The sequence below is a fragment of the Mirounga angustirostris genome, unplaced genomic scaffold (genome assembly GCF_029215605.1).
Source record: "Mirounga angustirostris isolate CCGP_5_RB_7025 unplaced genomic scaffold, mMirAng1.0.hap1 SCAF_5, whole genome shotgun sequence".
Lineage (NCBI taxonomy): Eukaryota > Metazoa > Chordata > Mammalia > Carnivora > Phocidae > Mirounga > Mirounga angustirostris.
Genome location: NW_026991713.1, coordinates 77,843,981 through 77,868,052, shown reverse-complemented (window position 1 = coordinate 77,868,052; position 24,072 = coordinate 77,843,981). Strand labels below are relative to the sequence as shown.

The 24,072-nt window shown below is 34.6% G+C and overlaps 1 protein-coding gene across 10 annotated transcripts in view; it reads left to right on the top strand.

The window, feature by feature from the left end:
- The window catches only part of CCDC91 (coiled-coil domain containing 91), a 347,484-nt gene that overhangs the window by 144,668 nt on the left and 178,744 nt on the right, over positions 1-24,072 (top strand). For all 10 annotated transcript variants that reach the window (XM_064591467.1, XM_045873693.3, XM_064591466.1 and 7 more), the window contains one exon: positions 12,272-12,349. In XM_064591467.1, coding sequence (XP_064447537.1) covers positions 12,272-12,349 — 78 coding nt within the window. The remainder of the gene's footprint in view (positions 1-12,271; positions 12,350-24,072) is intronic.

The window sequence follows — 24,072 nt, the reverse complement described above, 5'->3', positions numbered from 1 at the left end:
TTCTTTCACTTAAGAACATAATTTAGATTATTTCATATCAGTATAGTGAGAGTCTCTTAATAATCTATTGAGTAGATGTACTGTCATTTATTTAACAAGTTCCCCGCTGTAAACATTTAAGTGGTTTTTGACCTTTTATTTCAGTCCCCTGGTACATGTAACCTTGTGCATTTAGACATTGTTACTCAAGACGGAAAGTCTAGGGTTTTATGGTTATTTATTCATTTACCTTCTACAGTTTTTGCAGAGTATGAGATCTAGCACAGGTAATGCTTCCACCTTAAACAAGTCTTATTAAAATTATAAATACGGTTTAAAGAGTCCTATAATTCTAAACACCTTGTGATGAAAGCAATATTTATAAGTTTTTTTCCCTGCTCCTGCCATTTTTCTGCCCCACCAACAGCAACCACTTTCATTGTGTTAAATTAATATTTATGCCCATATTTCCTAAATAACACTCTTAAAATATTGCTACTTCTTGATTTTTTAAATGTTGTAAATTCTTATGGCCAATCCATACTTAGATTCTCTTCATTTTTTTAAGTATAGTTATATCATTAATTTGATTATATCAGTATTCAGTGTTTACACAGTGAATTAAATCACATAATTGATTGTCCCTTCTTTTTTTTTAAGTAAATAAATGTATATTTAATGTTACCTTAAAGACATAGTTTTCCAAACTACATATTTTTTTTCTAAAATTCTAAGTTCTTAACAAGTGAGCTATATTATCCAAATATTCCCCAAAGTGTCTTTTCTTTGAATTCTCAGGCCTCGTTAAGTCATTTTGCCTTTATTCCTTTGTTTTCATCTTCCTCAGTTCTGGAAGAGATATCTATTTCTTCTGAGCCCCTACAGAGTATAACTTGGACAAACTTAACTCAGAATATGAATTAGACAAATGAATATATTTGGTTAACAGATGGCATAGTTAAAACTGTAAAATAACTTTTTTTTTTTTCCATTCAATACGTGCCCTCTTTAATACCCATCACCAGGCTAACCCATCCCCCCACCCCCCGCCCCTCTAGAACCCTCAGTTTGTTTCTCAGAGTCCATAGTCTCTCATGGTTCGTCTCCCCCTCCGATTCCCCCCCTTCATTTTTCCCTTCCTACTATCTTTTTTTTTTTTTAACATATATTATTTGTTTCAGAGGTACAGGTCTGTGATTCAACAGTCTTACACAATTCACAGCGCTCACCATAGCACATACCCTCCCCAATGTCTATCACCCAGCCACCCCATCCCTCCCACCCCCCCCACTCCAGCAACCCTCAGTTTATTTCCTGAGATTAAGTATTCCTCGTATCAGTGAGATCATATGATACATGTCTTTCTCTGATTGACTTATTTTGCTTAGCATAATACCCTCTAGTTTCATCCATGTTGTTGCAAATGGCAAGATTTTGTGTTTTTTTTTATGGCTGCATATTCCATTGTATATATATACCACATCTTCTTTATCCATTCATCTCTTGATGGATATCTTGGCTCTTTCCATAGTTTGGCTATTGTGGACATTGCTGCTATAAACATTGGGGTGCATGTACCCCTTCAGATCCCTACATTTGTATCTTTGAGGTAAATACCCAGTAGTGCAATTGCTGGGTCGTACGGTAGTTCTATTTTCAACTTTTTGAGGAACCTCCATACTGTTTTCCAGAGTGGCTGCACCAGCTTGCATTCCCACCAACAGTGTAGGAGGGTTTGATTGTCCCTTCTTGATCAACTTTTTGTTTATCTTTAAGTGGATATTGTTTTTCGTGTATTCTTACTCATTATGATTTTTTTCATATAATTGTTCTATTAATTTTTATTGTGAACTCATATATGTTTGATCTCAATTAATTGAATTCCTGATCCTTAATTGAGAATTCTGTCTTTCACAGGAGTTTTATGCTTGCTTCTCTTGGAAGCAGGGAGTATCAACTGTCCGGGCACTATACTGGCACACTTTCAGGGTCTCTATTTGTACTGTAATTGTCTAATAACTAGTTATTTTTATTTAGTGCCACCTCAGGACTTGCTATTCTGATTGAAAATCCTATATAACGACCTTTGTCTCTGAGACAAGTTTGACTTTTTAGGAATGCTTCCCGTTGGGACACCTGGGTGGCTCAGCCGTTAAGTGTCTGCCTTTGGCTCAGGTCATGATCCCAGGGTCCCGGGATGGAGCCCCGCATTGGGCTCCCTGCTCCGCGGGCAGCCTGCTTCTCCCTCTGCCTGCCGCTCCCCCTTGTGCACGTAGACATGCTCTCTCTCTCATAAATAAATAAATAAAATCTTAAAAGAAAAAAAAAGGAATGCTTCCTGTATAAAAATTAGGTTTTTTTTTTAAGATTTTATTTATTTATTTGACAGAGACACAGCGAGAGAGGGAACACAAGCAGGGGGAGTAGGAGAGGGAGAAGCAGGCTTCCTGCTGAGCAGGGAGCCCGATGCGGGGCTCGATCCCAGGACCCCAGGATCATGACCTGAGCCGAAGGCAGATGCTTAACGACTGAGCCACACAGGTGCCCAAAATTAGGTTTTTTAAGAAAATTTTTTCCCTTTGGAAATTTTCATACTTTCTGTAAATCAAGTAATATTGTAAATATTAAGCTGTGTGGATGATCTTGTTGTGTTTTGTTTTTTTTTTTCCTGATTTTTTCTAGTTGTGTTTTTCCTGAAGGTATGCACTAGTGCTGGAGATAAAGTTCCTCACCCACATTTGCCCATTGTGGAGGAACTCAAGGCATCCCTTGGTGTTTAAAGTTTAGATCTGGGGAATTCCTTGTTTTACTTTTGATAACTTCTCTGTTATTTGGATAACAGTATCTATTATCTCTTCTTTGTAACACTTGTTATTTGGGTCCTGGATCTACTGGATTGCCTTATTGTATTTCCCTTCCTTTATTTTTTCTCTCCTTTCTGAAGAAGAGAAACTTTATTTCCCGAGTTTATACATATTACTATGTTTTGAATTCCCAAGAGTTTTGTTGGTTTGTTCATTGAGTCCTCTTCTTCTTTTTTTTTTTTTTAAATAGCATTTGGTACTTGTTTTATGGATGTTATATCTTCTTTTATTTGTTTGAGGATGTTAATATTATTTTTTATTCTTATATAATGTTTCTTCCAAGCTGCTTTTTTTCTTTTTCTTTTTTCTTTTTCCATTACTGTGTTCTGGCCTTTTTAGAGTCTTTCTTTAATTGACTGATCCATAGCTATCTCTTCTTAAGAGTGGGGCACGAAAGATTGACTGGAAGTTCTGTGCCAGTGAATGGGCTTGTAAAGGAGGCTTCACTGTAAGGTTTTCTGACAAGGCTGTTGACTGTCACCACTTTTCCACTGTCATTGTTTTTAAGCAGGGCTGGCTTCATGAGCATGCAACTTATGCATTTGCACAGGGCCCATTTGATTTCAGGGGTATCATGTTTGGTTTAGTGATCTGCCTGTTGCCATCTTGAAGTTCTTAATTTTTGAACAAATGTTCTACATTTATATTTCATGCTGGGGCCCAGAAATTATGTAGTTGGTCCTATCTTTTCTTGTGGATTTTATTACAGTTTGTATAGAAGGCCTGTTTAGTCTCCTACCCTGTGAGGATAATCCAACTACATAGAGAAAGATTTCTGTGGCTTAATACTTAATATGTAAACTTTCATGAATTCTTCTCTTTTTAGTGGTGGTTTTGCCCTCATGTGTTCCTGGTGTTCCTAGTTTAGATACCTTCTGTATTGCCCTCTCCAGAGAATTGTCCTTTATTCTTCTATTGTAATTGTGTAGGGGTGGTCTCAGTCCAGGCTTGCTGTAATTCTTCTGGTAAAACATTCTTAAAAAACTCATGGTTCTTCTGTGTAAGTTGAGGGGGGGTTTCGTGCCATTAGACAAGTGGGTTCTCCAAAGATCTTTCTGCATAATCTTATTTCTTTCTCTGGCTTCTGTGCAAATGTTTGATTGGGTTCATGACTCACACATGTAATCTCTTGAGCAAACATTGTCCAGTCACACCTTTGACCTTTCAGAGCAGTTTCATATGTGTGGATTTTCTAATTCTAACATCGTTTGCAATTTGGATAGACTGAGAATCTCCCAAATTATCAAGTGTTGGTTCCTTTTTGCTTAACATATCCTTTCTCAATTATCTCTTTCCTCTTGCATTTTACCATATGCAGCAAGGAGAAACCAGGCTATACCTTCAACACTTTATTTAGAAATCTCCTCAGCTAAATGTGGAAGTTTTATTTTCTACCCAATAATAGAACACAATTCAGCCAAGTTGTCTATCACTTTATAACAAAGATCACCTATCTTCTAGTTTCCAGTAACATGTATCTCATTTTCTTCTGAGACATCACTGGAAGCATCTTTAGCATTCATATTTCTACCAAGATTCTGTTCATGATGATATATGTTTCCTAAATTGATAACTTTTTCTACCTTACTCTTCACTTCCTTCTGAGCCCTTAACCAGTATCACCCTTCACATCCATATTTCTACCAACCACCTCATCAAAATAAGTTAGGCAGTTTTTATCTTGCACTGTAAAATTCTTCCAGCCTCTACCTACTATCCAATTCCTAAGCTACTTCCACATTTTTAGGTATTTGTTTGAGTAGCATCCCTATTCTTGGCACCAAAAGCTGAATTCGTTTCCTAAAGCTGCCATAACAAAGTTCCACAAACTTAGTGGCTTGAGAACAGACAGCAGAGATTTATTCTCTCATAGCTATGGAAGTCGTAAGTCTAAAATCAGCATCTTGGCAGGGCTGTGCTTCCTCCAGAGGTTCTGGGGCAGAATTTTCCCTTGCCTCTTCCTGCTTCTGCAGGCACCTGCTGATCTTTGGCTTGTGGCAGCATAATCCCATTTCTGCATCCTTCTGACATGGCCTTCTCCGCTGTATCTCGGTGTCTCAAACCTCCTTCTCCTTTGTCTTATAAGGAAGCTGATCTTATTACTTAGGGCTCACTCTGAAATCCAAGATGATCTGATCTTGTGATGCTTAATTATGTCTTCGTGAATACCCTATTTCCAAATAATATTACATTCACGGATATCAGGGATTAGGATTTGAACATAATCTTCAACCGACCATAAGCACCAAAGATGAATTTCAGTATATTTAAAAATGTCAAGGCAAATTGTAATACTGTGGATAATAAACACTCAGAATATAAAGACAAATGACCAAAACATATAAAGTGATTTTTCTTGTTAAGCCATTTTTCTTTTCTTCATCAAACTATTAAATATTTGAGAAGCTGTGTTATTAGAAGGGCCCTTTCTATTACCAGAATTAAAATACAATCAAACTTTGGAGAGTAGGCTTAAAATGGAAATAGTCATAAGGAAATTAGAAGAATTTTAGAGAGGTTCACATCCTTATTGATTAGTGTGATGTTTGTAGATTTATTGTATATATAAGGCATAAGTCATTTCTTTAACCTCAGCTGGCTAAAAATTATTCTTTGGTACTTTCAAAGTAAGGAACCTCAAAGTACCTGTGTTGTACCTGGTACAGGTAGGTGCAGCCCATTTTATGATTGCAAACTATGTCTGTTCTTTCCTACCTGCCCTCTTCTCCATCCTTTCTTCCTTCCTCTTTTCCTTTATCTTTTTTCCCCTCCTTTCCATGTCCATCTTTTTTTCCCCTGCTTGGCTTGAGTTAGTTTCGATCATCTGCTTCTAAGCACTTTGCCTTTGAAGACTTGAACAAAGTTGATGATAAATAGTCATTTGTTTTAAATCTGGTGCAGAGTGGAGTTTATGCTTTTCCCACTGAAGTAAATAATAAGGTGACATTGAAGTAGCAGTTGGAATAGGGCCAGTCCAATCAACAAATGAGCCAGGAATTTAGTCGGACTTATGCAAGAGGCCATATTCTTAGACTGTGCAAAATTTGGCCCTTATTCTTTAACAGATGGTAGTTGGTAGAGGAGATGTTGTTCTGACGGGGAAATGATAATGACAACAATAATGGTACTGTAGTAAACTTACCATCCTCTTTTATGAATTTCACTTGAGTAGTTGTTTTCATCTTTAGTGTGATGAATTAGGTGTGACTTGCTTATTTATTCCTCATTTGTTAATTACTAATTCTTTTCCTTAAAGTTTTGGTTTAGACATGCATGTAACATTGTTATCTATGGTTTCCTAAGTTAGCATATAGAAAAGTCAATTACATCTATGCTAGTGTGAATAAATTGTGGGGCTCTTTGCATACCTTCATCACTGTATTTGTTAGGAAACTTCCAGAACAAGTTTTTGTTATCTTGTTTTTGACTGAGAGGATTCAGCAGAGTTGATGAAATCCGTGCAGTGTGTTAAGGCAGCCATTAATGGGATAAGACCAGAGATGAAAATTAATCCCTTGAAATATTTGGGAAATCTGAAGCCAAAGGGACAGATTTATTAAGGTCTGTTTTAGTACTGGGTACAGTTTACTATGGCAAAAGTGCTCTATTTCCATATGTAATATTACTTTATACCTGTAGACTGATTCTTACAAGTTTGTGTTATTTTTTTTTCCTATTTTATATTTGGCTACATATTTGAATTAGTCTGTGAGACTGACTTGGTATGATTTTGAAGGATTTTGACTTGTGTTATTGTTACTTATTGTATGGGGGGGGGCTAAGAAATGAGATAGAATGAGGAGATAAGAGATTAAACATTTATTCAGGGGGAAAGACTTGTTCCACAATGCTCTGTAATGCCAGTGAAACCTATTTTCTCTTAGAAACCAACTAGGCTATCAGAGGGGGACATGAACCATGAGAGACTATGGACTCTGAGAAACAAACTGAGGGTTCTAGAGGGGAGAGGTTGGGGGCGTGGGTTAGCCTGGTGATGGGTATTAAGCATGTACTGCATGGAGCACTGGATGTTATACGCAAACAATGAATCATGGAACACTGCATCAAAAACTAATGATGTAATGTATGGTGATTAACATAACATAATAATAATAAAAAAAGAAACCAACTAGGCCTGTTGCATCTGACAAATGTGGGATCAATGAGAGATGGAGAGGTGGTGTTTTGTCATTTTTGTTCTGTTTTGACAAAGTAGATGCATATAGGATAATTGTTCTTATTTGTACTTCTCTGACATTTATAGTTAGGCCACTTTGGTGTGTTGGATTCTACAGATTTTGGTGTGTTGGTAGTGGGGGGTGGATTATACCATTTCTCAGTCAGAACCTTTTCAGTGCATTGGTTGGTTGTTATCCCATTATCTTTATTTTGACTTCTTGCTCTGCAAATTTCCTTTGGGAATATCTCGAAGTGTTTATGGCTGCCTTATCCAATATAGTTGATTAATTGTTGTGAAAGGGTTGTAATCTTGTGGCTTCAGAGAAAGTGGTGAAGCCTATATTGGAAAACCTTTCTCAATCAGACATGTTCAGTCTAATTATAGACTTGCTTTTGGCCAAAGAATTTAGAAGGTGAGAAGCAACTGCTTTCTAACAGGTGGACTGTAATGGTTAATTGGTCTTGGAAGTTCGTTTCCTCCCTCCCTCTCTCTCTCTTCCTTCCTTCCTTCCTTTCTTCCTTCCTTCCTTCCTCTCTCTTTCTTGTAATTCATTCCAAGTACGTCAATCAAATATTAGCTTTTAATTATCTACCTGGCACAGGATCCTGTTACTATACGTGGATTAATTTGCTAGATGTGATTAATATGGGTTCTACTTGGTTTGTTAATGGCTAACAATAATATAATATGAATTGAGAAATGTTTATCAGTTTGTGCCATAAGCTTAGTCTTTAAAAAATTGTTTGTATAAATCTTGATTCAGATATCTGCATTGAGTTTTGTCATCAGTATACCAGTGATGATTACTTTAAAAAATTGCTTATTTTCCATTTTTTTGTGAACTACTTCTGTTTGTTAATTATGTGGTTCCTATTTACATATTTATGTATTCAGCAAATAATTTTTAATACCAGTCATGTCCAGTCATATTAAGGGTCTAATAATTTTGTCAAGGAGTTCGTATTGGAGTGATTATGGGCAGTGGACAATTGTTGGAATGGGTTTCTGATAACCTTTGAAAAGCACCTTACTTTACATCTTTCTTGTCAGACCAAAATTTCTGGTTGGCAGTAATAAATTGATGAATGACTGTCAGGTTTTACCAAGAGTGACCAGTTAGTGTCTTACTTTCATCAGAAGGCATGACTTATGACATATGAGTCTATGTATTATTGAGTTTTATATAGAAAACAAATCTGTTGATGAGGAGTTGGGAATATACTCAAGTTAGTTCAGTCTTTGACAGGGTATTTTTCCATAAACATTGGGCTGGCTTTCAGCAGATCTGATTCAGGCTTCACCCCACCCTTACTGAACTAAGTGACCTTGAACAAACTTCTTGACCTCTCTACATCTCAGTTTCCTCATTTATAAAATGAATACAATGGAATGGCTTACCTTTCAAGTCTCTTCTTGTTTAAAAAGTCTATAATTTTATTTAAGGTGAAGGCATTTTCCTGAATCTTCCCTTTCTAGTGATGGTTTTGGGTTTGACATTTTGAAAGAAAATTATCATTGTGGTCAAATTTGGTTTTGACTACTTAGAAGATAGGTTGTAAATTTTTGGCTCTGTATTCTTGAAATAAAAATTTCAGGCCATGTAGGACTATCTGGTTATTCCCGTGTTTTCTTTTGGTAACTGGGCAGCCTTGTGTGTTACAGTGTGGTTGTATGATTACGGTCAGTAACCCTGAAGTAAGCAAAGGGAGGTTGGTTGATCTAGTTTCAGCTGTATCACAGCTGTACAGCTGTATACAGCTATACTGTATCACAGAATAGCATGAAGAAAATTGGAAGGGTATTTTAGAAAATGATTAAATCCAATTTCTCATTTAACAGATAAAAAAAACATGTCCAAAAATGTTTAATTTTTAAGCTGAAATTGTATCAGAAAATAATGTTGATTATAATCTCATTCATTCACTCAATAGATATGTATGTCAACCTATTAATAACCTCCTTTTTGAAGACCAGGTTTTAAATACATTTTTAATATACTTATTATGATGTTAAATAACTCTCTCTCTTTGATGAAGAATGAAACACCTTTTTCACTTTCCAAATATATTTGGCCTTCAAATCCTGTCCACCCTGTCTTCTTTATTCAGCCCTTATTCTTCAAGCTGACATTATATACAAGGCATCATTTGAGATACATATTCAATGGCAAGTGAAATTTCACCTTCCCAAGTTGAACTTGAGATTCCTTTCAGCTATCCATGTAAAAACCTTGATAGGTAATTGGATATATAAATCTGGGGATCAGCCATGGCCAGGTTGGAGATATAAATTAAGGAGTTATACATAGATAATATTTAAGGTAATAAAATTAATTAAGGTTAATTAGAGGTTGAAGAAGTAAAAGAAGAGATCTGATTCCCAGGGAACTTCTACGTTTCAAATTGGGGCAATGAAAAGAAGCCAACAGAACAGACTGAGAAGGAATAGATAGGAAGAGAGCCATGTAAACAAAATATTCCAAGAAGGAAAGGGTGGATTTGGCATGATGATGGCCGAGACAGAGTCTGCAGAGTTTTTGAATCTTCTCAAATTTTTTTGCAAAATTAGACTAAGATAGTTTAAAAAAAAAGTCATAAACACTATATTCAGTAACAAAAAATAGATGACAGTTGTTTAAATGAATTTTAGAGCACAAGCTGATAGAGCAGAACTATTGACAACAATGAGGTATCTGTGTCTCACATCTGTGCTGGAGTAATGGAGCAGAACAGAAGGGGACTTAGGGTGGTCCTGAGTGCTTAGTGATCCAGACATAGATTGCTGCCCTCAACGGAACAATTGCCAACAGAGTAGAAGACTTGGAAGACATATCTGAGACCAGCAGCTGAAACTGGCAGAGTGCTCTGAGCCCTCATTTCTCATAGAAATAAATACCTGGTGAAAGCACCCTTCTTAAAATACAGAGATGGGTGGTAGGGAAATTGTAAGGAGTAGCACAACACACTGAAGGAAGGAGAATGTTGCATCTCCATAATAGCTAATGATGTTGGGCATTTGTGTCTTTAGAAAAATATTTAAGTTCGTTGCCCATTTTAAAATTTGACTTTTTGTTGCTGAGTTATGAGACTTGCTTATATATATTCTGGTTACTAGACCTTTATCAAATATATTATTTGCAAATATTGAGTGGGTTCCCTTTTTGCCTTCTTGTTCGTGTCCTTTAATTCACAAAAGTTTTAGGTTTTGGAGAAATCTAATTCATGTTTTTTTTTATTTGCTTGTGCTTCTGGTGTCTATCATATTTTCAGAAACCGTTGCCTAATCCAAGATTACAAAGATATGCACTTATTTTTCCTTCAAGAGTTTAATAATTTTGGCTCTTATATTCAGGTATTTAATCCATTTTTGCTTACTTTTTATATATCATGCAAGGTGGGTTTCCAGATTTATTCTTTTGTATGTGGATTCAGTTGTCCCACCATCATTTGTTGATAAGATTATTTCTTTGCTATTGAATTGTCTTGTCACTTTGTCAAAAATCAATTGATTATGGACAGATAGGCTTATTTTGGAACTCATTTCTATTTTCCATTGAACTCAATCTCTTATGCCAGTACCACAATACTGGTACTGCACCTTTGGTTACTGCACCTTTGTGCTAAGTTTTGAAATTAGAAAATACCAATCTTGCAACTTTGATCATCTTTTGCAAAATTGTTTTAGCTATTCATAATCCCTTGCAATTCTTACCTTTTTTTTTTCCATAAAATATGGGCTGGGCATGGAGCCCAATGTGGGGCTTGAACTGGAACTTAGGACCCTGAGGTCAAGACCTGAGCTGAGGTCAAGAGTCGGTTGCTTAACCAACTGAACCACCCAGGCAGCCCATCCCTTGCAATTCTATGTGAATTTTAGCATCAGCTTGTCTGTTTCTGCAAAATAAAGCCACTAAAATCTCGATACAGAGTATACTGAATCTATAGATAAATTTGGGGATTAGTCATATTAAGTCTTCCATTCCATTAACACAGGATATCTTTCCATTTATTAAGATTCTATAATATTTTACAGTTTTTAGTGTAAAAGTTTTATATTTCTCTGGTAAAATTTATTCTAAGTAGTTTTTTTCATGCTATTTTAAGTGGAATTTTTTTCTTGATTTCATGTTTGGATTGTTCATTGCAAGTATGTAGAAATACACATGATTTTTGTGTGTTGACCTTGTATCTTACAACTTTGCTGAACTTGTTTATTAGGTCTAATAATGTATTGCTTATTGGATCTAATAATTCTGTAGTTTCCAGTATATATAAAATCACATCTTCTGCAAATAGGGATAGTTTCACTTCATTTATAATCTAGTAATTTCTTAGTTTGCCTTTAGTTTATTTTTCTTGCCTAATGCCTTTGCTAGGCCTTCAGTACAGTGTTAAATAGAAGTGTCTGGAGTGTACATCCTTGTCTTGTTTCTGATGTTAAAGTTTTAGTCTCTTGCAAAAATTATGATGTTAGCACAGATGCCCCTTATCAGGCTGAAGATGTTACTTTCTGTTTTTAGTTTGTTGAGTATTTTTATCAGGAAAGTATGTTTGATCTTGTCGTTGTTTCTCTGCATCATGTGGGTTTATTCTTTTCCTTTTTCATTTTAAAATGGTGTATTAAATGGATTGCTGTTGTATGTTGAACCACCTTGAGATAAATTCCACTTGGTCCTTAGTGCATAATCCTTTTAAAATGCTCTTAGATTCTGTTTACTATTTTATTGAAGAGTGTTACATCTATATTTATAGGACTCATTGCTCTGTACTTTTCTTATATTGTCTTTATCTGGCTTTGGACACTGGTTACTCAATCTTTTATGTTACCAGACTGAGGATAACTGTTATATTTTAATCATCTTTTTATCCCCAGAGCCTAGCAGTCTGGCACATAGTAATAGTGTAAATTAAAAAATATACAGAGGCCCAAGCTTACTGAAGTAACACAGTCCCTCCTGGCTCTTGATCCAGGTGCAGATTTGCCATATGCCCCAAGAGGTAACACCATTGTTTTGTGTTATCTCACCTCTCAGTATGGTTTTCCTTGCAGTTATTGTTTTCCTGTCTTTTTTCATTGCTTCAGTCCTCCCTAATGCTTTTAAACAGAACTTTATTTTTTCTCATTGTTTTTAGCTGCAGCATTAGTGTTCCACAAACCACTCAATCATTCATGGATACAAGAGTCAGTGGTTTTATTTTGTAAACAAAAGAACAAACCATGGCTTAAGTTTTTTGTTTTTGTTTTTCAGGAAAAACATAAACAAGAATTGGAAGACATGAGGAAAGCTGGTCATGAAGCTCTCAGCATTATTGTGGATGAATATAAGGTAGAGGTTTGGGAGTCTGCTTTCTCTATTAAACTGTGGCATACTTTAGAAAAATGTTTACACACATTGGCATATGCAAACATATGAAAATTATAGAATGACAGTAGTCTTATTTTAGTATAGAATTCTTTTCAATTGACCGATAAGTGTTTGTTGAAAACATACTTAGTAGATTACAAAGGTAATGCTAGATGTTGCTCTGCTTTGGAGAAGTTGTAGAATGTTTAATAATACAGAATCTGCAGCTGAAGAAGTTCAAGAACAAAATTCTATAGAATTAATTACTAGATTAGGTTTTATCTCTACTGCGGTTCTACCTCTTTTAAGGAAAAAAAAGGCATGATATACGCATCTGAAAAATATTGTGGGTAAAGGGTAAGGTTAAGAAAAAAAATTTGTTATGAATATTGTTATATAAATCATGATAAATGTCAATATGAGGGACATACACAGCATTATTCTCTGATTCTGTGCCTGCATAAGCTTAATCATTTAAAGCAAACTGAGGACTGGTATGTTGCAAGCTTTCAAGATAGCCTTAATTTTAAAAAGTTGGTCTGTTAGTTGTATCTGATGGATGTAATTTTGCTTTCTAGTTCACTTTGTGTTGAGAGCCAATACTGTGAACCTAACTTTCCCTTATTGGTGGGTAATAACTGAAGATAAAGATTTTATTTTCATGCTCAAAAAAAAAGTCCTTTTCCCCCCTGAATTTCGTGTTAGATCATTTTTCCCCCACAAATAATAGAGGAATACATTCTTGTTGAAATTAAATTCAAACAGTTCTCCCCAGAAGTAACCATTAGCAGTTTGATGTGAGCCCTTCTATAGGATTTTCTCCATATTTGCGTACGTATATATGCTAATACCATATTGTATAATTTTTTGATTTGTATTTAAAGAAAATGTTATTCCACTCAATCTATTCTTTCCTTTCTGTATTTATTCAATATGACTTGTATTTTATTTATTTATTTAAGATTTTATTTATTTGACAGAGACATAGCAAGAGAGGGAACACAAGCAGGGGAGTGGGAGGGGGAGAAACAGGCTTCTCGCTGAGCAGGGAGCCCGATGCGGGGCTCGATCCCAGGACCCTGGGATCATGACCTGAGCCGAAGGCAGACGCTTAACGACTGAGCCACCCAGGCGCCCCGACTTGTATTTTAGTATCAGTGTGTATGAACTTATTTTTTGTTCTATAGTATTCCACAGTATATATATGTATGTGTGTGTACATACATATATGCATACATACACACACACACACACACACCATAATTGGTTTAACGGTACCTGTATAGTTAAGCATTTAGTTTGTTTTTGGTTGTTCATTACTACGGTAATTTTTTTTTTTTTTTAAATCCTTCTACCACATGTAGAATACAAAAATTTCTTATTGTTGATTAAACGTCATCCTTCGACTTGGTAGAAATTAATGTCATTTTAGTTAGCTTAATAATTTAATGTCAAAAAGCTTTTTGTGACGAGTCATTTGGATAAAAGTAGAAAAAGAAGTGGATCCAGAATTAATTTAACAAAAAGTATTTCTTTATTTTTTTTTAAACCCAAGGTAAATAGTCTAGTAGATACGTGTTGGAACATGTAAGGTCATTTTTGTGACCACACCCAAAATAGAAACCTGTGCCATTGTTGAGATGGTCATTGAAAAAATATCAAGTTTTTGCAGCTGTGTTTATTGGCTCTTTTTATAATATTGTGAATTTTTAGCTCTACTAATATAAGCCAGCTTTACAGTTATTGAATTGGGTAAAAGTATAGGATCTATTTTGAACTATCATCTTTTTTTCCCCCTAGGCTAAGGGTGGGAAGAATTAAAAAGCTGGAATTTATATAATTCTCCTGGTGCATTAAGTGATATATTCTTCGGTAAATTTGTATTTTACTTATTTTTATTTATGCCTTATAAATTAAATGTTTTAAAAGCATTTACACTGTGTTTGAACTTGTATTTTTCTGAACAGCTCAATGTTTGATATTTTAAATCCTTTTTTGATTCTAGCTCCACATATTTCATTTGCTGAAAACATGTTTATCGTGTATTGCTTTCAATACTGACAGTTAATGTGTTTAAAAGCATGTGAGAATTTTGCAAATACATTTTACAAATTGTAATATGGAGAAACTTGGTTGAGAGCTACTCATTTCACCTCTTCTTTGTCTAGTATCATTATTTGATGTCCATTTGGAGAGGATTTAAAAGTTTCAAGCATTAGGTATTATGATTTGCTTAAGAGGATTAGGAATCAAGTCAAGTAGCCTACGAAGTTATATTTAATTTGTCATATACTTATTGTCAGTTTATATATAAACTTAGATAAACTTTTATAGCAGGGAACTTTGGTGTAAATACATTTCATATAGCTTTCCATATTGATTTATTGATGAGCTTCATATTTTGTACAATGATGTTATTGTACTGTGAGAAGGAATAAGATCTGATACTTTAATTATCATATAACATTTTACAATGAATGTGTTCTGAAAACACATGGAGAATCAACTTCAAAGTAATATAGGAAGAAATAAAGTAATTCAGATAGGAAAAATAGGCAATGTTTTTCTCATAGGTTAGATGTCTTTATAATCTAAGTGTTGATTTGTGACCATTATGGAACAGGAAAAGAAACAATATTTTTTTTTTCCATTTGAAATTCAAGCATGAGAAGGTCATGTGATAATTATTGTATTATGTCTCTTTTAGACAGTAACTTACTTTTTGTTGATACCTTTTAAAGCTTCATTTTGTTAAAGTATATAAACATTTTGATGGATGATTCATTGATCATTAGATAACTCAAAAACAAATGAAAATACAACTTCTAGTTACCATTACTAAGAGAAGTTGTATGAACATTCTCTTTGATTTATTCTTTCTTTAATTCAAGAAACACTGACTTCCTTCTTTATGCCAGGGACTGTTGTGGATACAGCACTGAAGAAGATAGACAGATCTTTGGTCCAATGGAATATATATTACACACCCACCCATGCACATGCACAGACCATATATAGGTAGTATATAGTCACCGAAAACCATAGCTTCCCTTGATGCTTTGACTTTAACCTTTCCTTGCTATGCAGGTATTTACTCAAATATGCAGCTGGACTAGAGAAATCTGTACCTTTTTACTACCATCCCTGGCTTTTAGGGATCTTATATTCTTCTGCTTGGTTATCCTTGACTACATGTGATAAGTCATTTTTCTCCCTCCAAGTTGAGTTGAGACATTGTTGAAGAATTTGAAAAAAAAAATCATTAGGAAAGATAGTGAAAAATATAAATGAAGTAAAACAAAAATGATAAAAGCCTAAAAATTAATGTAGAGGAAGATGCATTACTTTTACATTAACCTTTCCTTTCAGAAATGTGAAGTAGACTTTCCCCCCCTGTTTTTCCTACTACTATACAGCGAAAAAAATCCTTGGACCTTATGTATAAAACAGACAAAATCCTGAAAGACAGAAGAAGACAGACTGCCTAGGGACTCTGGGATCCAGGTAACTACATGACACTGGGTTCCCTGGATTTTCTTTTTTCCCTCATTTGCCCAGATTAGGTGCTGGAGAAGTGAGCAAGCCAGAAATACCAAATGGGCACAGATAGCAAATCTCAAGAAAAGGCTACTGTCTCTGTCCAAAAGACCAGGGAAGCCTCCGGGTAGCAAGACAGTAAACTCTTAGATAATAACCATTCCACTCCCACCAAATACCATAGAACTAAATGTGGCCCCACCCTCCAGCCCTGCCAACAAAGACTTGGTAAGGATTGTAGACTTTCACGAAACCTCCCCAGGCTATAGTGAGATAGCTTTCCTCTTCTGCATTGGGAGGTTTCAAAGAAGGCTGACTGGGAATCGTTGACTTTCAGCCCCACTGGGCAGTAAATCTCCTCCTCCCTAAGTGTCAGGGTAGGCCATGTAGGAAGCCTAGACTTCCACCCCACCCTGACACTTCCTCTGCTATCAAGGTATCAACAATGTTTAATGGAAAGTCAGGGCTTTCATTATTGCTCAGTGGTAATAAGGTCAGCCCTCTGAAGTGTCAGTGAAGGTTATTTGGGGAACAATAAGGTGGCACCCTTGCTTCTCTCAGCCAGAGTGACATCATTGAAAGCTTTGTGTGAAGCTGAACTCCCAACCATGTCCAGCAATAATGAGGAGATTCTTCTTCCCCCTGCCCTGAGTATAGTGGAGAATGAATCAGGAACCTGGACTTAGTACCTGGCTGTTCCCCTCTTGGAGTAGTGTCTTATCAGAGGAAGTCTGCCTAAAGCAAGATTGAAAATATCCAAATTTCAATTGAAAATAGTTCTCATACAAAGAACCAGGAAAATCTCATCTTGAGTGAAAAAAATAAGGAACAGAAGCTAACACTGAGCTGACACCAATGTTAGAATTATGTGACAAGGATTTTAAAGTGTCCCTCATAAAAATTCTTTAATAAGCAATTATGAACATGCTTTGAAGCAAATGAAAAAAATAGAAAGTCCCAGCAAGAGAATAGAAAGTCTTAGCAAAGAAATAGATTATATAAAGAAAGAACCAAATGAAAATTTTAGAACTTAAAAATACAATACAAAAAGAAAATTTAGCATATGGGCTCAGTGTCATAATGGAGAAATGGGAAATAATCTATGAACTTGAAAATAGAGAATAGAAGTCACCCAGTTTGAACAGTAGAGAGAAAATAGACTAAAAACAAATGAGCAAGGATTTAGGGACCTGTGGGATTATAACAAAAGATCTAAAATTCATGTCATCAGAGTCCTGGAAAAAGAGGAGAAAGTGGACAGAGCTGAAAAATATATTCAAAGAAATACTAGCTGAAAATTTCCCAAATTTGGCCAAAGAAATAAAACTATATATTCAAGAAGCTGAATGAACTCTTAAACAGGATTAACCAAAATAATAATAATACCAAAATCAAATAAAAACCACCAAGACCCACTGTGATGGTTAATTTTATGTGTTAACTTGGTTGGGCCATGATGCCCAGATATTTGGTCAAACATTATTCTGGATGTTTTTGTGAGGGTTCATTTCGGGTAAGATTAACATTTGTATTTGTGGACCTTGAGTAAAGCAGATTGCCCTCCATAATGTGGGTGATTCTCATCCATTTGTTAGAAGGTTTTAATAAAACAAAGGACCTGTCTCGTTGATCAGTAAGGTATTTTGCTAGCAGACAGCCTTTTAGACTTGAACTGCAGCATTGGCTCTTCTCTGGATCTCCAGTCTGCCATTCTGTCCTGCAGATATTGAATTTGCGAGCCTCCACTTTTGTGGGAGCCGATTTCTTAAAATCAGTCTTTCTCTCTATATATACATCCTGTTGGTTCTATTTCTCTAGAGACCCTGACTGCTACACACATTATAGTCAAACGTCTGCAAACCAAAGACAAAGAAAAGAAAATCTTGAAGGCAGCCAGAGAATGATGGCATTTTACTTACAGAAAATCAATTAGATTTACATTGGATTTTTCATCACAAACCAGGGAGGCCAGAGGGAAATGGAATAACACTGAACGGAAATAAATGTCCACTCAGATTTTTATATCCAATGAAAATATGTTTCTGCAATGAAGGGAAGAAATCAAGATGTTCTCAGATGAAGGAAAAGTAAGAGAATTTGTCCTAGCAAACCTACTCTAAGAGAATGGCTAAGGAAGTTATCCAAACAAAAGGAAATGATGAAGGAAACATTAGGAAAGAACAAAGGAAAGGACAGGATTGTGGGTAAATGCAATAGGCTTTCTTTTTTTAAGTTTTCTAAATTATATTTGTTAAATTAAAAAATATATAACATTGTCCAATGTGGTTCTTACTGTTATGTAAAGGAAAATTTTAAGAAAATTGTATTGTAGGGACACCTGGGTGGCTTAGTTAGTTAAGCGTCTGCCTTTCGCTCAGGTCATGATCTCAGGGTCCTGGGATCGAGCCCTGTATCGGGCTCTCTGCTCAGCGGGAAGCCTGCTTCTCCCTCTCCCTCTGCCTGCCACTCCCCCTCCTTGTGCTCTCTCTCTTTCACACTCTCTCTCAAATAAATAAATAAAATCTTAAAAAAAAAAAGAAAAACAAGATAATTATATTGTAAACAAGGAAGAGTAACAGACATAAACTTAATTTGAACTGGTAAAATGCCAACACCAGCAATGGTGTGATCTTTTTTTTTTAATTTGGGAGTGTATCAAATTTATTTACTTCTACAATCTATTCCATGATAAGACTTGAGATTTCTTTATTTAGAGTTTGGTTGCAAGATTTTAAGCTATCAAAATCATTTGGAGCTAGTTTACATTTGTAAATTTGTATTTCAAAAACTATAATAAGTTTAAAATGTAATAGAAAAGGCTTTTCTCCATTTGTCACTGTGATTTCTAAGAACCTGTAATGATCACCACAGAGGAAAGTTTACTAATCATATGTTTTGATTTTGAGTAAGCTAGTGATATTTTAATATTTTATAATTTTTATAATTTTTATTTTTGAACAGCTTTATTGAGATACAATTCACATATTACAAAATTCACCAATTTAAAGTTTATAATTCTCTAGTTTTTATTATAGTCACAGAATTATACAGTCATCAGCACAGTGTAATTTCAGAGCATTTTCAACACCTTACATGAAACCTTATATCCTTTAGCAGTCATTCTTCACTCCCTGCCCAACCACCTGTTTTCTAGCCCTTGGTAACCATTCATCTGTATTATGTCACTATAGATTTGCATCTTCTAGACATTTTGTATAAATAGAATCATATAATTTGCGATCTTTTTGACTGACTTCTTTCACTTAGCATAATATTTTCAACATTCATGCACGTTGTTGCATGTATTAGTATTTCATTTCCTTTTTATTGTCCAGTAATATTCCATTATATGGATATACCACATTTTATTTATCCTTTCATCAGTTAATGGTCATTTGGATTGTTTTCACTTTTTGACTATTGTGAATAACACTGTGTGTATGTATATTTTCATTTTTCCTTGGTATATACCTAGGGTTGGAATTACTGGATTGTAATTTATCTGTGTTCAACATTTTGAGAAACTACCAGAATGTTTCCAGCTGCACTATTTTATATTCCAACCAACAGTGACTGAGGGTTCTAGTTTCTCTCCATCCATACCAACACTTGTTATTTTCCATTAAAGAAAAATTAAGCCCTGCTAGTGGGTTTAATTGGCATTTAAGTCTTTGACCCATTTGAGTTAATTATTGTATATGGTGTGAAGAAGGGATGGAACTTTTTTTTTTTTTTGATGTGCATATCCCGTTGTTCCCAACATCATTTGTTGTAAAGACTGTTCTTTCCTCATTGAATTGTTTTGGGCCCTTTGTCAAAAATTAACCATCTGTGTGAGGATTTATTTGTAGACTCTTAATTCCTTTCCATTGAACTGTATGTCTCTCTCAATGCCATTACCACACTTTTTATTACTGTAGCTTTATAGTAACTTTTTGGTATCAGGTAGTGTACACTGTCCAACTTTGTTCTTCTTCCAAATTGTTTTGGCTATTCTAGGTCACTTGCATTTTCATATGAGTTTTACTATCAGCATGCGAATTTTTAAAAACATCCAAGTGGGATTTGATTTGTATTTGCCTTGAATATGTAAGGCCTATTTGGGAAGTACTGCTATTTTAATAGTGTTAAGTTTTCTGATGCATAATTATGAAACGTCTTTACACTTATTTTATCCTCTTTAATTCCTTTCAACGATCTATTGTAGTTTTTACTGTGTATTTTATTCTTTTTGACGATATTGTAAAATGAATTGTTTCTATTAATTTCATGTTCAGATTTTTCATTGCTAGCATATACGATTAATAATTACAGGATTGATTTTGCATATTTGTTCTGATATATACCTTCATTAGTTCTAATAGTTTTTAATAGAGTTGTTAGGATTTTCTGTATACAAGACCATGCCACCTGCCACTTGCACCTTTTTCCAATCTGGGTGCCTTTTATTTTTTTTTCTTGCTTAATTGTCCTGGATAGACCTGCAATACAAGTTGAATAAGAGCTGCAAGAATATGCATAATCTTAGAGAGACAACATTCAGTTATTAACCATTTAAGTATGATGTTATAAGTGAGTTGTAAATACATGGTCTTCATTAGGTTGAGGAAGTACCCTTTTATTTCTAGTTTGTTGAAAAAAAAATTTTTAATCATGAAAGGTTGCAGAATTCGTCCAATACTATTTCTGTGTCTTTTGAAATGATGATTTTTTTTCCTTATGAATATGGTATATTCCATTTGATTTTTGGATGTTAAATCTGTTTTGCATTCCTGAGATAATCTCACTTGGTCATGGTGTATACTTTTTTTTTTTTATGTGTTGCATCATTCAGTTTGTTAATATTTTGTTGAGTATTTTGTATCTTTATTCATAAGGAATATTGGTTTGTAGTTTTCTTTGGGGTCTAGCAGGCTTTGCTAATCAGTATAATACTTTACTCAGAATGTTCTCTTTTCTTTAATTTCTTGGAAGAGTTTGTAAAGGATCAGTATTAATTCTTTGTTAAGAATTGTAGAATTCACGGGGCGCCTGGGTGGCTCAGTCGTTAAGTGTCTGCCTTCGGCTCAGGTCATGACCCTGGGGTCCTGGGATCGAGCCCCGCATCGGGCTCCTGCTTGGCGGGAAGCCTGCTTCTCCCTCTCCCACTCCCCCTGCTTGTGTTCCCTCTCTTGCTGCCTCTCTCTGTCAAATAAATAAATAAAATCTTTAAAAAAAAAGAATTGTAGAATTCACTAATATAACCATGTGATACTGGATTTTTCTGTGTGGGGTTTTTTTGGGTTTTTTTGTGTGTTTTTTAAATAAATTCAGTCTTCAGATTTTCTGTTTTCTTCCTTAGTTTGGTAATTTTATTTTTCTAGGAATTTAGTTCTTTTATCTAAATGCTCTAATTTTTAGCATGTAGTTATTTATAGTATGCTCTTCCAATGCTTTTATTTTTGTAAGGTAAGTAGTGATATCTCCTCTTTCATTTCTGATTTTGTAATTTGAGTCTTCCCTCTTCTCCATTTGGTTAATTCATCTACAAATTTCTTTATTCTGTTTGTGTCTTCAAGTAATTAACTATTGGTTTTGTTCATTTTCTGCCATTTTCTATTCTCTTATTTACTAATTTCCACTCTAACGTTTATTTTGCATAGCCTTTTGCTTACTTTGGCCTTCCTTTATTATTTTTCTTGTTTGTTAAAATGGATGAGTAGATGAAATATGTAATATCTTTTTTCTGATTAATGTAATATCTTTTTCTGTTTTAATATAGGCATTTATGTCTTCCTCTTGATTCTAGTTTATTTCATCCCATGATTTTTGTATGATGTATTTTCATTTTTGTTCATGTAAAAGAATTTATAATCCTCATTGTGATTTCTTCTTTAACACATTGTTTCTTTAGAAAAGTGTTATGTAATGAGGGGTGCCTGGGTGGCTCAGTCGTTAAGCGGCTGCCTTTGGCTCACGTCATGATCCCAGGATCCTGGGATCGAGCCCCACATTGGGCTCCCTGCTCGGCGGAAAGCCTGCTTCTCCCTCTCCCATTCCCCCTGCTTGTGTTTCCCCTTTGCTGTCTCTCTCTCTGTCAAATAAATAAATAAAATCTTTAAGAAAAAAAAAGAAAAGTGTTATGTAATTTATAGCTGTTATTAATTTCTAATTTAATTTCCTTGTGGTTGGAAAATTCTTTTTGATGATTTTGACTGGGGTGGAGTGTTTTGTAGATGTTTTTAGGTACATGCAGTTGGTTCATAGTGTTAATTCTTCCATCTGCTGTTGGTAATCTGCTTAATTTTTCTATCCTTTATTTATTTATTTTATAGTGTGGATATCAAAGTGGATATAGTGTGGATATCAACATTATTGTTGAATTCTTTGTTATTCTGTTAGGCTTTGTTTCATATATTTTATAGGGGGTATTTTGTTCCCTGCATATGTGTTTTATCTCCGGTATGATTTTTTTTTCTTCTAAAGTCCGTTTTTTGTTTGTTTTTCCTGACATTAGTATAGCCACTCCAGCTCTGCTGTGGTTTTTATTTGCATGGTGTATCTTTTCCCATCCTTTTATCTTGAACCAATTTGTATCTTTGAATCTAAACTGTCTTTTGTACAAATATAATTATATATCTTTTAAAAATGTAATTGCTTTTTAAATCAATTAAGAGAAGAACAGAGAAGAAATAATCAATTATATTGTTTTTTAAAACTACCTACATGATTAACTTTACTGGCATGCATTATTTCTTCATGTGGATTGAGTTATTTTCTGATTTTACTTGTTTTAGCCTAAAGAACTTCCTTTAATATTTACTGTAAGTTATGTCTGCTAACAATGCATTTACCTTGAAGTAGCTTTAGTTCATTTTCATTCTTTAAAAAAAGTTTTGTATTTTTAAAAGCTTTTTTGTTTCCTTTTGTTGGATATAAGATTCTTGTGAGACAGGTTTTTTGTTTAATTTTAACACTTTGAAAATGTCATCCCCATTGCCTTCTCTCTTTCACTGTTTCTGATGAGACGTAAGCTATTAATTTTTTTGTGTTTATCTTGTATGTGATGAATCATTTTTCTGCTGTTTCCAAATTGTTTCTGTTTTTGTGTTCCAGCATTTTAACTGTAATATGTCTGGGTGTGTATCTCTTTTAGTTTTTCCTACATGGAAGTCATTGAGCTTCTTACATGTAGAGAATGCATTTTGTTACTGTGAGAAGTTTTCAGCCATTATTTCTTTATTTTTTTTCTTTACGGATTTCTTTTTTTTATTATGTTATGTTAATCACTATACATTACATCATTAGTTTTTGATGTAGTGTTCCATGATTCATTGTTTGCGTATAACACCCAGTACTCCATTCAGTACGTGCCCTCTTTAACCATTATTTCTTTAAATATTTTTTATTCTCTTCTTCCTTTGTGTTACTTTCACTATGTACATGTTGGTCTGCCTAAAAGTGTCTCACATTTTTCTGAGGCTCTATTCATTTTTCTTCATTATTTAAGCTCTGTAGTTTAGGTTTCACAGTCTTCATTGATATTTCTTCAGATTTACTGATTATGTCTTCTCTCAGTTCAAACTTACTGTTTAGAACCTCTAAAAAATAATTTATTGCTAAAAAATGCTTAACCATCATCTGAGATTTCAGTGAGCCATAATTTCTTTTCGTTGGTGGAGGGCCTTGCCTCAATGTTCATGGCTGCTGACTGATCAGGGTGGTGGTTGCTAAAAGTTGGGTGGCTGTGGCAATTTCTTAAAATAAGATAACAGTGAAGTTTCCCACACTGATTGACTCTTCCTTCTATGAATGATTTCTCTGAAATATGCAATGCTGTTTGATAGCATTTTACCTATGGAATTTTTCATTTTTGTTGTTTTACATTTCCACTCCAGAATTTCCTGTTGCTTCTTTTGTTTAATTTCCCTCCTTATTAATAGTGTGTATTTTATGAGGTGTTATTTAGTTATTTAAGCATGGTTTTCTTTAGTTCATTTTTTCAATAGGTGCTTTGAAGTCTTTTTCTACTAAGTAACATCTAGGCCACATCAAAGGCAGTTTCTGTTGACTCCTGTTTTCCCTGTGTATGTGACACAGTTTAATATTTCTTTTCATGTCTAGTAATTTTTTATTGAAAACTAGACATTGTAGACAAAATATAGTAACAACTTTGTGTCTTCAGTCCT